This window comes from Melanostigma gelatinosum (assembly GCF_949748355.1).
Source record: "Melanostigma gelatinosum genome assembly, chromosome: 14".
NCBI lineage: Eukaryota > Metazoa > Chordata > Actinopteri > Perciformes > Zoarcidae > Melanostigma > Melanostigma gelatinosum.
In genome coordinates this window covers 935933-950785 of record NC_136647.1, presented here as the reverse complement: position 1 = coordinate 950785, position 14853 = coordinate 935933, and the positions used below count along the sequence as shown (strand labels likewise).

General features: G+C 42.5%; 3 protein-coding genes and 1 long non-coding RNA gene across 4 annotated transcripts in view; 1 reads left to right on the top strand and 3 right to left on the bottom strand.

Moving 5' to 3' along the window:
* Positions 1 to 2401, bottom strand: part of LOC306788510 — an 8811-nt gene extending 6410 nt beyond the window's left edge. Inside the window, exon 1 of the long non-coding RNA XR_013772607.1 lies at positions 2272 to 2401. This is a non-coding gene — a long non-coding RNA (uncharacterized lncRNA). The remainder of the gene's footprint in view (positions 1 to 2271) is intronic.
* Positions 1811 to 9094, top strand: LOC306788509 (alpha-1A adrenergic receptor-like). Its single transcript, XM_079284060.1, has 5 exons — positions 1811 to 2726; positions 3294 to 3545; positions 4008 to 4401; positions 8266 to 8387; positions 8497 to 9094. Exons 1-5 carry the CDS (start codon positions 2394 to 2396, stop codon positions 8755 to 8757), a joined length of 1362 nt encoding a protein of 453 aa, XP_079140186.1. The 5' UTR covers positions 1811 to 2393; the 3' UTR covers positions 8758 to 9094.
* A 793-nt stretch (positions 9095 to 9887) lies between these two features.
* On the bottom strand, positions 9888 to 10660 carry LOC306787913 (histone H3.2-like). Its single transcript, XM_079283224.1, has one exon. The coding sequence runs from the start codon at positions 10570 to 10572 to the stop codon at positions 10162 to 10164; it is 411 nt and encodes a 136-aa protein (XP_079139350.1). The 5' UTR covers positions 10573 to 10660; the 3' UTR covers positions 9888 to 10161.
* Positions 10661 to 11277: 617 nt separating this feature from the next.
* LOC306788600 (histone H2A-like) lies at positions 11278 to 13045 on the bottom strand. Its single transcript, XM_079284179.1, has one exon. The coding sequence runs from the start codon at positions 13026 to 13028 to the stop codon at positions 12645 to 12647; it is 384 nt and encodes a 127-aa protein (XP_079140305.1). The 5' UTR covers positions 13029 to 13045; the 3' UTR covers positions 11278 to 12644.
* Positions 13046 to 14853: the final 1808 nt, after the last annotated feature.

Sequence of the window (14853 nt, the reverse complement as noted above, 5' to 3'; positions counted from 1 at the left end):
CAGAGACAGACAGTACCTCAGTGAGAGACAGAGACAGACAGTACCTCAGTGAGAGACAGAGACAGACAGTACCTCAGTCTGAGACAGAGACAGACAGTACCTCAGTCTGAGACAGAGACAGACAGTACCTCAGTGAGAGACAGAGACAGACAGTACCTCAGTGAGAGACAGAGACAGACAGTACCTCAGTCTGAGACAGAGACAGACAGTACCTCAGTGAGAGACAGAGACAGACATTACCTCAGTGAGAGACAGAGACAGACAGTACCTCAGTCTGAGACAGAGACAGACAGTACCTCAGTGAGAGACAGAGACAGACAGTACCTCAGTGAGAGACAGAGACAGACAGTACCTCAGTGAGAGACAGAGACAGACAGTACCTCAGTCTGAGACAGAGACAGACAGTACCTCAGTGTGAGACAGAGACAGACAGTACCTCAGTGAGAGACAGAGACAGACAGTACCTCAGTGTGAGACAGAGACAGACAGTACCTCAGTGAGAGACAGAGACAGACAGTACCTCAGTGAGAGACAGAGACAGACAGTACCTCAGTGTGAGACAGAGACAGACAGTACCTCAGTGTGAGACAGAGACAGACAGTACCTCAGTCTGAGACAGAGACAGACAGTACCTCAGTGAGAGACAGAGACAGACAGTACCTCAGTGTGAGACAGAGACAGACAGTACCTCAGTGAGAGACAGAGACAGACAGTACCTCAGTGAGAGACAGAGACAGACATTACCTCAGTCTGAGACAGAGACAGACAGTACCTCAGTCTGAGACAGAGACAGACAGTACCTCAGTGAGAGACAGAGACAGACAGTACCTCAGTGAGAGACAGAGACAGACAGTACCTCAGTGAGAGACAGAGACAGACATTACCTCAGTGTGAGACAGAGACAGACAGTACCTCAGTGAGAGACAGAGACAGACAGTACCTCAGTGTGAGACAGAGACAGACAGTACCTCAGTCTGAGACAGAGACAGACAGTACCTCAGTGAGAGACAGAGACAGACATTACCTCAGTGTGAGACAGAGACAGACAGTACCTCAGTGAGAGACAGAGACAGACAGTACCTCAGTGTGAGACAGAGACAGACAGTACCTCAGTCTGAGACAGAGACAGACAGTACCTCAGTGAGAGACAGAGACAGACATTACCTCAGTCTGAGACAGAGACAGACAGTACCTCAGTCTGAGACAGAGACAGACAGTACCTCAGTCTGAGACAGAGACAGACAGTACCTCAGTGAGAGACAGAGACAGACAGTACCTCAGTGAGAGACAGAGACAGACAGTACCTCAGTGAGAGACAGAGACAGACAGTACCTCAGTGAGAGACAGAGACAGACAGTACCTCAGTGAGAGACAGAGACAGACAGTACCTCAGTGAGAGACAGAGACAGACAGTACCTCAGTGAGAGACAGAGACAGACATTACCTCAGTGAGAGACAGAGACAGACAGTACCTCAGTGAGAGACAGAGACAGACAGTACCTCAGTCTGAGACATAGACAGACAGTACCTCAGTCTGAGACAGAGACAGACAGTACCTCAGTCTGAGACATAGACAGACAGTACCTCAGTCTGAGACAGAGACAGACAGTATCTCAGTGAGAGACAGAGACAGACAGTACCTCAGTGAGAGACAGAGACAGACAGTACCTCAGTGAGAGACAGAGACAGACAGTACCTCAGTGTGAGACAGAGACAGACAGTACCTCACTGAGAGACAGAGACAGACAGTACCTCAGTGTGAGACAGAGACAGACAGTATCTCAATGTGAGAGACAGAGACAGACAGTACCTCAGAGAGAGACAGACAGTACCTCAGAGAGAGACAGAAAGTACCTCAGAGAGAGACAGAAAGTACCTCAGTGAGACAGAAAGTACCTCAGTGTGAGAGACAGACAGTATCTCAGTGTGAGAGACAGAAAGTACCTCAGTGTGAGAGAGAGACAGTACCTCAGTAGAGAGACAGAAAGTACCTCAGAGAGAGACAGAAAGTACCTCAGTGTGAGACAGAAAGTACCTCAGTGAGAGACAGACAGCAGACAGTAGAGAGACGGACAGTATCTCAGCGTGAGAGACAGACAGCAGACAGACAGACAGTATCTCAGCGTGAGAGACAGACAGCAGACAGACAGACAGTATCTCAGCGTGAGAGACAGACAGCAGACAGACAGTACCTCCTCGTGTTTTCTCTCCTCAGTAGAAACTTTCCCACATTAAACACTTGGACCATAAAAGGACTCAGAGATCTCTGACCCGCTACTGAAGCAGCAGTTTAACCCGAGGAGGAGCTCCCTCAGCCGGCAGGAGTCTGTGTGACCGCCCGCTCACACCGAGCTGACCCGAACCTCCACCTGCTGCTGACGGACCGCTCCACTATGAATCTGTGGACTAACGGCTCCTCCGAGGACCTTTACGCCGGGACTCGTGCGCCGCTGACGGGCTCCAACTCCACCTCCAACCGCTACGAGGGCTCCCGGCCCCGCGGCGACAACCACACTGGACACACGCTGGACCTGAGCCGGGCGGTGCCGGTGAGCATTGTGCTGGCCTCCTTCATCATGTTCGCCATCGTGGGGAACATCCTGGTCATCCTCTCGGTAGTTTGTAACCGACACCTGCGCATCCCGACCAACTACTTCATCATCAACCTGGCCATCGCGGACCTGCTGCTGGGCACCACCGTGCTGCCGGTGTCCGCCACGCTGGAGGTCAGTGAGCAGGACGGCCGATCGATTATCCATCACCTAATCCGTGACGTCATGGCATCTGTGTGGTTGGTGTTGAGATGAATCAATGAATCATTTATTCAGAGCAGAATCAGTTTCTCCAGCATGAAGACAACAAACTGAAGCTGATCGATACACTTATTGATGAATCGATGAATTAACTAAATATCAGTGTGATCAGATACAACATGCAGGAGCAAAGGAAAGAAAAAGGATTACAAATATGTGATTGAAGTATTTTAACTTGTGTATCGCATTTAATTAAATGAGATGTTTAATTGTTGTAATATTGTCTGACTGACAGAGACCTCCAGTCCACCAATGTCCACATCCTGTCAACATCTGGACTCAGTTTAACGTCCTTTAATCAGAATCTGATTGTTTTTATTGGAGATTTTCTGGTGTTTGATATTTATAGATGAAGAAATTCATCCTCATCATCACTTTATTCATGTGGTTCAGGTTCCTCCTGTTCCTCCAGGTTCTGGATCATTGAGTGTTTTAAGTTCTAGATCACTGAGTGGTTCAGGTTCTTCCTGTCCCCTCCAGGTCCTGGACCACTGGGTGTTTGGCCGTATCTTCTGTGACATCTGGGCGGCGGTGGACGTCCTGTGCTGCACGGCGTCCATCACGTCTCTGTGCGTGATCTCCATCGACCGGTACATCGGAGTCCGGTACCCACTTCAGTACCCGACCATCGTCACAGAGAAGCGGGCGCTGCTTGCCATGTTGGGGGTCTGGATCCTCGCCATCGTCATCTCCATCGGACCTCTGCTGGGCTGGAAACAGCCTCCGTCACAGGTATGGAAACTACCCATCATGCACCAGTGAGAGCTCACTTGTCATTCTTCTGGATCACTGAGTGTTTCGGGTTCTGGATCACTGAGTGTTTCGGGTTCTGGATCACTGAGTGTTTCAGGTTCTATCACTGAGTGTTTCAGGTTCTGGATCACTGAGTGTTTCAGGTTCTATCACTGAGTGTTTCGGGTTCTGGATCACTGAGTGTTTCAGGTTCTATCACTGAGTGTTTCAGGTTCTGGATCACTGAGTGTTTCAGGTTCTATCACTGAGTGTTTCGGGTTCTGGATCACTGAGTGTTTCAGGTTCTATCACTGAGTGTTTCAGGTTCTGGATCACTGAGTGTTTCAGGTTCTATCACTGAGTGTTTCGGGTTCTGGATCACTGAGTGTTTCGGGTTCTATCACTGAGTGTTTCGGGTTCTAAATCTGGAGTGTTCTCACTAGAACCTCTCGCCCCCCTCAGGACGACACGGTGTGTCTCATCACAGAGGAACCGTTCTACGCTCTGTTCTCGTCTCTCGGCTCCTTCTACATCCCGCTGGCCGTCATCCTCTTCATGTACTGGCGGGTCTACATCGTGGCCAAGCGGACCACCAAGAACCTGGAGGCCGGCGTGATGAGGGAGCGTCTGCAGGACTCCAACGAGCTCACCATGAGGATCCACCGCCGGAACCAGCCGGTCCAGGAGCCAGGCCCCGCCCCCAAGGGCGGAGGGGGCGGGGCCTCGTCCGCACGCAGCACGCTCACCCTCAAACTGCTGAAGTTCTCCAGAGAGAAGAAGGCGGCCAAGACGCTCGGGGTGGTGGTGGGGATGTTCATCCTCTGCTGGCTGCCCTTCTTCCTGGTTCTGCCCATCGGTACGTCTGCCTCAAAACAAATCAGAACAATACAACGAACCATGAGACATACGATGATGAAGTAAACGTGTTGAGTGACTCAGTTACTAAAAGCTCCAGCTGAGTTCATCCTGGAACACATGAACTACTCTATTCAAACATCCCATAATGTTTTAAGAACCAGAGTCAGACCGCTCTGATTGGCTCATCTCCATCACCTGTTAGACAGAATTCAATCTGTCCAACATGTAGGGATGAGTATCGTCAGTAGATACTAGTACTCTTAACAGTGCTCTGATCAATACGAGTACTCTTATCAGTACTCTTATCAATACTAGTACTCTTAACAGTGCTCTGATCAATACGAGTACTCTTATCAGTACTCTTATCAATACTAGTACTCTTAACAGTACTCTTATCAATACTAGTACTCTTATCAGTACTCTTATCAATACTAGTACTCTTAACAGTGCTCTGATCAATAAGAGTACTCTTATCAGTACTCTTATCAATACTAGTACTCTTATCAGTACTCTTATCAATACTAGTACTCTTAACAGTGCTCTGATCAATACGAGTACTCTTATCAGTACTCTTATCAATACTAGTACTCTTAACAGTACTCTTATCAATACTAGTACTCTTATCAGTACTCTTATCAATACTAGTACTCTTAACAGTGCTCTGATCAATAAGAGTACTCTTATCAGTACTCTTATCAATACTAGTACTCTTATCAGTACTCTTATCAATACTAGTACTCTTAACAGTGCTCTGATCAATAAGAGTACTCTTATCAGTACTCTTATCAATACTAGTACTCTTATCAGTACTCTTATCAATACTAGTACTCTTAACAGTACTCTTATCAACACTAGTACTCTTATCAGTACTCTTATCAATACTAGTACTCTTATCAATACTAGTACTCTTAACAGTACTCTTATCAATACTAGTACTATTATCAGTACTCTTATCAATACTAGTACTCTTAACAGTACTCTTATCAATACTAGTACTCTTATCAGTACTCTTATCAATACTAGTACTCTTAACAGTACTCTTATCAATACTAGTACTCATCAGTACTCTTATCAATACTAGTACTCTTAACAGTACTCTTATCAACACTAGTACTCTTATCAGTACTCTTATCAATACTAGTACTCTTATCAGTACTCTTATCAATACTAGTACTCTTAACAGTACTCTGATCAATACTAGTACTCTTAACAGTACTCTTATCAATACTAGCACTCTTATCAGTACTCTTATCAATACTAGTACTCTTAACAGTACTCTTTTCAATACTAGTACTCTTATCAGTACTCTTTTCAATACTAGTACTCTTATCAGTACTCTTTTCAATACTAGTACTCTTATCAGTACTCTTTTCAATACTAGTACTCTTATCAGTATTCTTGTCAATACTAGTACTACTACTCTTGTCAATACTAGTTCTGTTAACAGTACTCTTATCAATACTAGTACTCTTAACAGTACTCTTATCAATACTAGTACTCTTAACAGTACTCTTATCAATACTAGTACTCTTAACAGTACTCTGATCAATACTAGTACTCTTAAGAGTACTCTTATCAATACTAGTACTCTTAACAGTACTCTTATCAATACTAGTACTCTTAACAGTCCTCTTTTCAATACTAGTAATCTTATCAGTACTCTTTTCAATACTAGTACTTTTATCAGTACTCTTGTCAATACTAGTACTATTACTCTTGTCAATACTAGTACTGTTAACAGTACTCTTATCAATACTCATACTCTTAACAGTACTCTTGTCAATAATAGTACTTTTATCAGTACTCTTGTCAATACTAGTACTATTACTCTTGTCAATACTAGTACTGTTAACAGTACTCTTATCAATACTCATACTCTTAACAGTACTCTTATCAATACTAGTACTCTTAACAGTACTCTTATCAATACTAGTACTCTTAACAGTACTCTTATCAATACTAGTACTCTTATCAGTACTCTTATCAATACTAGTACTCTTAACAGTATTCTTATCAATACTAGTACTCTTAGCAGTACTCTTATCAATACTAGTACTCTTAACAGTACTCTTATCAGTACTCTTTTCAATACTAGTACTCTTATCAGTACTCTTTTCAATACTAGTACTCTTATCAGTATTCTTGTCAATACTAGTACTATTACTCTTGTCAATACTAGTACTGTTAACAGTACTCTTATCAATACTAGCACTCTTAACAGTACTCTTCTCAATACTAGTACTCTTAACAGTACTCTTATCAATACTAGTACTCTTAACAGTACTCTTATCAATACTGGTACTCTTATCAATACGAGTACTATTAACAGTACTCTTATCAATACTGGTACTCTTAACAGTACTCTTATCAATACTGGTACTCTTATCAATACGAGTACTATTAACAGTACTCTTATCAATACTGGTACTCTTAACAGTACTCTTATCAATACTGGTACTCTTATCAATACGAGTACTCTTATCAGTGCTCTTATCAATACTGGTACTCTTAACAGTACTCTTATCAATACTAGTACTCTTATCAATACTCTTATCAATACTAGTACTCTTATCAATACTCTTATCAATACTAGTACTCATCAGTACTCTTATCAATACTAGTACTCTTAACAGTACTCTTATCAATACTAGTACTCTTAACAGTACTCTTATCAATACTAGTACTCTTATCAATACTAGTACTCTTATCAATACTCTTATCAATACTAGTACTCTTATCAGTACTAGTACTCTTATCAATACTCTTATCAATACTAGTACTCTTAACAGTACTCTTATCAATACTAGTACTCATCAGTACTCTTATCAATACTAGTACTCTTAACAGTACTCTTATCAATACTAGTACTCTTAACAGTACTCTTATCAATACTAGTACTCTTATCAATACTAGTACTCTTATCAATACTCTTATCAATACTAGTACTCTTATCAGTACTAGTACTCTTATCAATACTCTTATCAATACTAGTACTCTTATCAATACTAGTACTCTTAACAGTACTCTGATCAATACTAGTACTCTTATCAATATTTGTTCTTCTGCGACTCTTCTTTTTCTTCTGTGGAGCCTTTGTTGGCGTATCGAGGTCCTTCTCCTGTCCTCTCTCCTTCTGTCCTTGCCTCCTCTCCTCTCTCCAAGTTGATATTGTTTTGTGCTCGGATGAGTTGTTTTATATTTATTGTTTTATATATATTTTTGAACTGATGATGTGAAAGTGATCTGGTGTCTCCTGGATCAATAAACCCAAACCTCCTCTCCCCTCTCCTCCTCTCTCACCTTGTGATGAAATGCTGACTGCTGAGTCATGGTCTGCTCCCTCCTCAGTGACTCAGCACTTTACTCTGAGTCCATGAGGATCAGATCCTGGATCAGAGGATCCATGTTAAACTGAAACCAAAATAACTTCTCCTCGTCTCACCAAACTTGGAGGTGTGACAGTAATGCATCATGGGAAGGTGTCACATGATCTCTGGACGAGGTCAGGCCCTTCATATACAGTCACAGACCACAGCCTGAGGCGCAGGATGGCCTTACCAGTCCACCTTCAGGGAGAAATAATCCTCCAGCAGTCTGTGATATCTGAAGAACATCAAAAACCTCATCCCCCACAATCCTCCACAATCCCCCACAATCCTCCACAATCCCCCACAATCCCCCACAATCCCCACAATCCTTTGAGAACCTCCAACATGCTGCAGATCACCTGCCTCATCTACAGGTCACCTCCTCTGTGATGTGAGGACTGAGGAGACAAGGAGAGAATAGAAGATAATGGCGATGAGGATGATGATGAGTTAGAATAGATGATGACTAACTGTGTGTGTGTGTGTGTGTTCAGGTTCCTTCAACAGTAGTCTTCGTCCTCCTGAAACTTTCTTCAAAGTGATCTTCTGGTTGGGATACTTCAACAGCTGCCTAAACCCCATCATCTACCCCTGTAACAGCCGGGAGTTTAAACAGGTACTAGTACTACTACTACCACTGGTTACTGGTAGATCCTGGTTCAGTGTTTCAGATACTGGTACTCTGACAGCTCTAATGTGGTTCTGGTTCTTGTCTCGTGGTCCAGGCCTTCATAAGGATCCTGCGTTGTCGGTGGAAGAGGAAGCGTCGGATATATTATAACTATCGCCTCCATCAGGGCTCCAACACCTCGTCCTTCCTGAACGGCAGCCAGCAGACGCTGTCGTCCATCAGCCAAAGTCCTCGCGCCACCTCCAGGCTCCGCCCCCCTTCAGCCTCCTCCTCCCCCCCAACCGAGACCGAGTCCACGGGACGGAGGCATCTGAGCCCGGTGTCGCCGCTTGCTAAGGATGCTGGGACGGCGTAACAGTAAGTGACTTACCTGCTGCCTCAGGTGGCCACGCCCCCTTCCCCGTCCTGGGACAGGAAGTGGTTTTAAAAACACGCACCGGTGTCACTGCTGACATCATGAGACGCTCTGTCACTCACCGAGGTGTGATGACGTCACAGGTGGTCGGGACTCTTCCTCACGTCCCCTGACCTGAAACCACCTGATGACATCAACATCAACCGAAACGCAAACGTCAACAACAAAACTGCAAAATAGATTAAAAATGTATTTAAAATGAACTGAGATAATAAACAAACATTCAAAATAAGATGTGATAAATCTCTTAAATATGTGATAAACATTTATCTTCTGACCTTTGTTGTGATGTTGTTTTTAATAATTCAAATGATTCGTTCCTGGTTCACTTCCCAGTTTTGGCACTCTGATAATCATTTATATTAGCTCCCTAGCTAAGCATTAGCTGAAATTAGCTTGCTGGCTAATGTTATCATAGCATGTGGCTAACAGTGGGAACCAAGTGGACCGGTGAAGACCTCCACCTCGTACTGACAGGACCTTTATTTTGAAAATGTTCCCTCAGAGTGACGCGAATCTGCTGAAAGCTGAACTCGTTAGCATAGCGTTGTTATTGAGGACTGAGGCTGGCTGACCATGCTAAGCTAGGCTAACCACATCCTGTATCACTGTCGCTTTAATTAAAACCATGAGAAGAGTTTTGAAGCGCTGTAATTAAAACTGATAATTTAAGTGAATGAATAAAGTTTAAAAATAAATCTGTTGGCAACCATGGCAACACACAAACATTCACTGAGACAGGAAGTCTTCAGGAGACCTGTGTGTAACAATAAAGTTAAAGTGACGAGGCTCAGACAAACGTTTTATATTTTAACTATCAAGTTTGACTGCAAAATAGTACTACCTTCAAAGAACATATTATGGTCTGTAACAAACCTCCACAGGACGAACGGTGATAGAGAGATATATATATTTATATACATATATATACATACATATATACACACATATATATGTGTATATATATATATGTATACGTATATATATGTATGTATATATATATATACACGCATATATACACTTATATGTATATATATACACATACATACATGATATAACCATGAGTCAATATGTTATATTGATAAAATACCTGGATGATGAAGTGTAAGAAACAATCCTATTGAATAAAAGTTTGGACATCACGTTCAGTTAATGATCGATCCTCACACACAAACTGAATTATAGTTTACATGTAATGAATCAGAACTGGATCGTTCATCTGTATGAAGTGTTTCAGAGTAGACTACGTGCATTAGCTGCACCACGTGTTTCTAGGACCACAGCTCTGAGGCGGGTGTGTGGCTCTTAAAAGAGCCGTTGGTGGGTGAGTAGAGTCGGGTTAGTTTAAGCCCTCTCTCCGCGGATGCGGCGGGCCAGCTGGATGTCTTTGGGCATGATGGTGACCCTCTTGGCGTGGATCGCGCACAGGTTGGTGTCCTCGAACAGGCCGACCAGGTAAGCCTCGCTGGACTCCTGCAGAGCCATGATGGCGGAGCTCTGGAAGCGCAGGTCGGTCTTGAAGTCCTGAGCGATCTCCCGCACCAGGCGCTGGAAGGGCAGCTTGCGGATCAGCAGCTCGGTGGACTTCTGGTAGCGACGGATCTCCCTCAGAGCCACGGTACCGGGCCTGTAACGGTGGGGCTTCTTCACTCCGCCGGTGGCCGGGGCGCTCTTACGGGCAGCTTTGGTCGCCAGCTGCTTCCTGGGAGCTTTTCCTCCGGTGGACTTACGGGCGGTCTGCTTGGTTCTGGCCATTGTAGTCCGTCAGTCTGTTCTGTGTTCACAGATCAACTATGAATGCTGTGTGAGCGGGAACAGCGGCTTTATAGAGGAGCTGCCGGAGTCAGCGCGGCGCCGATTGGTCCACACCGGGGGACACGTGCACTGGAGCTGAGCTGCTATTGGACTAAAGGAACTCAAACACACAGTAGTGAGAAAACGGCCTCTGACTGATGTGAAGTTTACATCATGTTTATATTTTTCAATTATTAAAATGATCTGTAGTTTATGGAAGACAATTTATGTAAGAAAATAAAAGATGAAATCGGAGCCGTGAGCGTAATAATATCCTAATGTGTCATAATTATGACATAAAAATAATAATTGTGATTTATCACGGGATATTATCACAGCTTTCTTTACTGATGGAAATAGGCTTCCATAGTAAAAGTTTAAAGTAAAATTGTATTTTTGTGGGACATCCCTAAACCCTCACGGACTTCGCGGGAGCGCGCCTCAAAGTCCATGAGTCCGTAAGGGGGGACTTTGGGATTTGGCCCCCGAGAACAGACTTCCAGGAAGTGTGTCATCGGCCGACACGCCCCCTCATTGTTCATCAGTCATGTGATTGGACGCTGCAGCCGATCGGACTGATGAGATTTTGTTCAACATGTAAACAGTGAAGACGGATCACAGAATAAACGAGTTTATATTTTATTCGTTTTCTGATTCAACATCTGGTTCAAATAAATGTTCATTGTAGTCCACAGTCACAATTTCAAAACGTAGACAATAATTCATAAATAACGATCGCATTCCGCTGATAGAAATGGATCCTGAGCTTATAAACAGAACACGGGACACAGTTTGTGAACATACTACAGAGAGAAACACTCTACAGTGATGATCACTGTGTCTTTATTAGTTATTATATTATTAGTTACTGTTATTAAGTACAGTGATGATCACTGTGTGTCTTTATTAGTTATTATATTATTAGTTACTGTTATTAAGTACAGTGGTGATCACTGTGTGTCTTTATTAGTTATTATATTATTAGTTACTGTTATTAAGTACAGTGGTGATCACTGTGTGTCTTTATTAGTTATTATATTATTAGTTACTGTTATTAAGTACAGTGATGATCACTGTGTGTCTTTATTAGTTATTATATTATTAGTTACTGTTATTAAGTACAGTGGTGACCCAAGTGAGGGAAACGGGGATGCATTAAGAGACTTGGGATGTCCCCACTGAACCCCAATGTCTCCCGTAGCTGTGCCTATGCGTACAAATGTGATAGACTCTGATAAAAGCTTCTGACCAATGGAATTGGCATGTCGTTTTTGGGGATAAAATAATGAAACTGTAGTGAAGTAAAATATTCACCGATAATTTAAAATATTAAAGTACAACTCATATTGCAACGTGAGACAATGTGTTTGATTCCTTTAGAAGTTGAGTTAAACTTGATGGAACAATATTTGAAGATGTTTCCAGGTTTCTGTTACCTGCATTACAGACAACCGGATGTGATGACTATAGTGACATTAACGGTAATAAAACCATTTAAGAGATGCGATTAGCCGTTGTGTAGTCTTTGTAGTGACGTCATGTGTCAGTACAATGTGCGCGCGGGTTCCTGATCAGAGTGACCAGATGTGCCTCGATATCTCTACATCTGCTGGCTTCTTTCCCGGGGAAGCATTCCTGATCAAACATCAGACACGTCAGCTGTAGTTTCCAGACATGGCCGGAGTTATTACTGATGGATTATCTCCTCTCCTTGTCAGATTCAGAGTTCAATCGAAGATAAACTGATGAGCGATGGCATATTGCGGACGTAGTTGAAGTCTGACAGTCTTCTATGTCCTGTTCAGGATCGCGTTGTCAAGCTGCATTTCCGGTTACTATAACTCGTTTAGTGTCCAATTCTGAATTTATACGACTATTTAGGTCACACGTTTATCGCTCAACATAAGATTTAGGTTAATACAGTATATCCACCAGCTCAATGAGTCGTCACTAAATGAAGGATGCATCTCTGTAGTTCCTTGTGAGTGGCTCTTAAAAGAGCCTTTGTGTTGTTAGTCAGCCGGTTAGGGTGTCTACTTCTTAGCGGCCTTCTCGGTCTTCTTGGGCAGCAGCACCGCCTGGATGTTGGGCAGCACGCCGCCCTGAGCGATGGTCACTCCGCCCAGCAGCTTGTTGAGCTCCTCGTCGTTGCGGACGGCCAGCTGCAGGTGACGGGGGATGATCCTGGTCTTCTTGTTGTCGCGGGCAGCGTTCCCAGCCAGCTCCAGGATCTCAGCGGTCAGGTACTCCAGCACCGCCGCCAGGTACACCGGAGCTCCGGCACCGACACGGTGAGCGTAGTTACCCTTCCTCAAGTGTCTGTGGACACGGCCGACGGGGAACTGAAGGCCGGCACGGGAGGACCTGGTCTTGGCCTTCGCCCTGGTTTTGCCTCCGGTCTTTCCTCGTCCAGACATTTTGGAGTTGATCTATTTCTTCGTTAACTGCGAGAGAAATGTGCCCTGATGGTGGAGCATCCGGTTATTTATAAGAAACAAGCTGCTCTCTGATTGGCCAAAGAGAGCGTGTCTGTGATCGTCCAATCAGAGAAGAGTTTAAATGAATTTCCTTTTTTACCACCAGAGTTTTGTTTTTTCAGCTCCTGCACAATAAAGGCTGACTGGTTAAACCGGGGCCCCGGTCCACGTAAGTGGTTCAGCACAGTCGATCAAATGTCCTTGAGCAGCCTAAACTAACGAGATGATTGAAGTCAGGCTATCTCGGTTTCTCAAAGGCTGATCCTCTCAAACTGTCTCGTTAATTTGAGCCAGACGATCGGGATCAGGATGATTGCGCGTGCCCGTACTACGTCAAAGCTAGTCCAGCTAATAATATTTTGACTTTGTTTCAGATATTTTCTAAAATCAAACTTTATTTTTCTTTGGTTTGGCTTCCACTTCACATTACCATTAAAAATACAACGGTATTAATAAAGACTTGTTTATTGATATTCGGATTCATAGGTGTTGTTATTTTGTGATTTTAATGAGATTGTTGAACACAAGATGGCAGCAGAGAGAAGATCATGAAGAGCTGAGAGGAAATCATTAACATAGCAGACATTTATATAACTGTGGAAAAAACATATGAATTATTACTATTATGGTTTTTTTAAATGGTAAAATCTGAATTATGTTTGATGCTAAAACCTCTTAGATTCAGTTTTTGTTTCTTATATATAATATTGATAATATTTAAAATAGTAAAAATGTGACAAACGTAATGAATACTGTACAGTAGCGTCCCAACGTTCATACGTGTAGCTGCAGTTTGCCTATTTTAATAAATGAATGATTGAAATCAAACTGAGAAGAAGTCACCAAACTTATTTTTTGAATTGTGAGGAAGAAGTAAATTTCCAAAATACAAATGTTTGACCATAAATGTATATTTTCCATTTTTCTGATCATACAGAGTCAGTGTTGTAGTTTTATCGTTTTATTTTGCTCCCGTTGATTCCATAATGACCCACAATTAACTTTAATAGTAGTAGGTGTAATAATAATACTTTATATACAGATGATGTTGTAAAGTGGAGGATGAAATGGTTGTAACTGCAACATGGTGTAAATACTTAAAGTACTTCTCAATACTTTTAACAATGTAGAATACAATTTACTTAAGAACCTACAACAACCTGCATTCTCTCCAGTGTCCACCAGGGGGCGACTCCTCTGGTTGTATAGAAGTCTATAGAAAATGACTCTACTTCTCTCTTGATTTATTACCTCAGTAAACATTGTAAACATGAGTTTATGTCTCAATCTCTAGTTTCAAGTCTTCTTCAACACAGCATGATGTTCATTTAGCACATTATGGTCCATTTTTGTCAACTTATATTTATGTTTATAGAATTTGGCAAAAATAATCAATATATTTATAATATACGTCCTTTCCTCAAAATATGCAATGTTCAAAAAATAGTAAAAGATTCTCGTACGAAACATTGACAATACATTTTTAAACATCTTCCAGTATTTTTTTAGATGAGGAACAGTTGAGTTGAGTTGAAATTTATTTCTAAATCATTCTTAAATTTCTTGAGAAAATGCTTTGCAGGTAAAATGTGCGTATCATTTATTTTAAAGGAACAAAATAATTCAGAATTGTATGTTTATATTTTATCTGAGACACGTAGAATGAAATGTTTTTACATTAAATATCACACATTTTTAGTGTTGTTGAGGCTGATTTTTTTTCTGATGGAAGCGTTTGTGGCACACGATGCGTTCAAGGACCGTC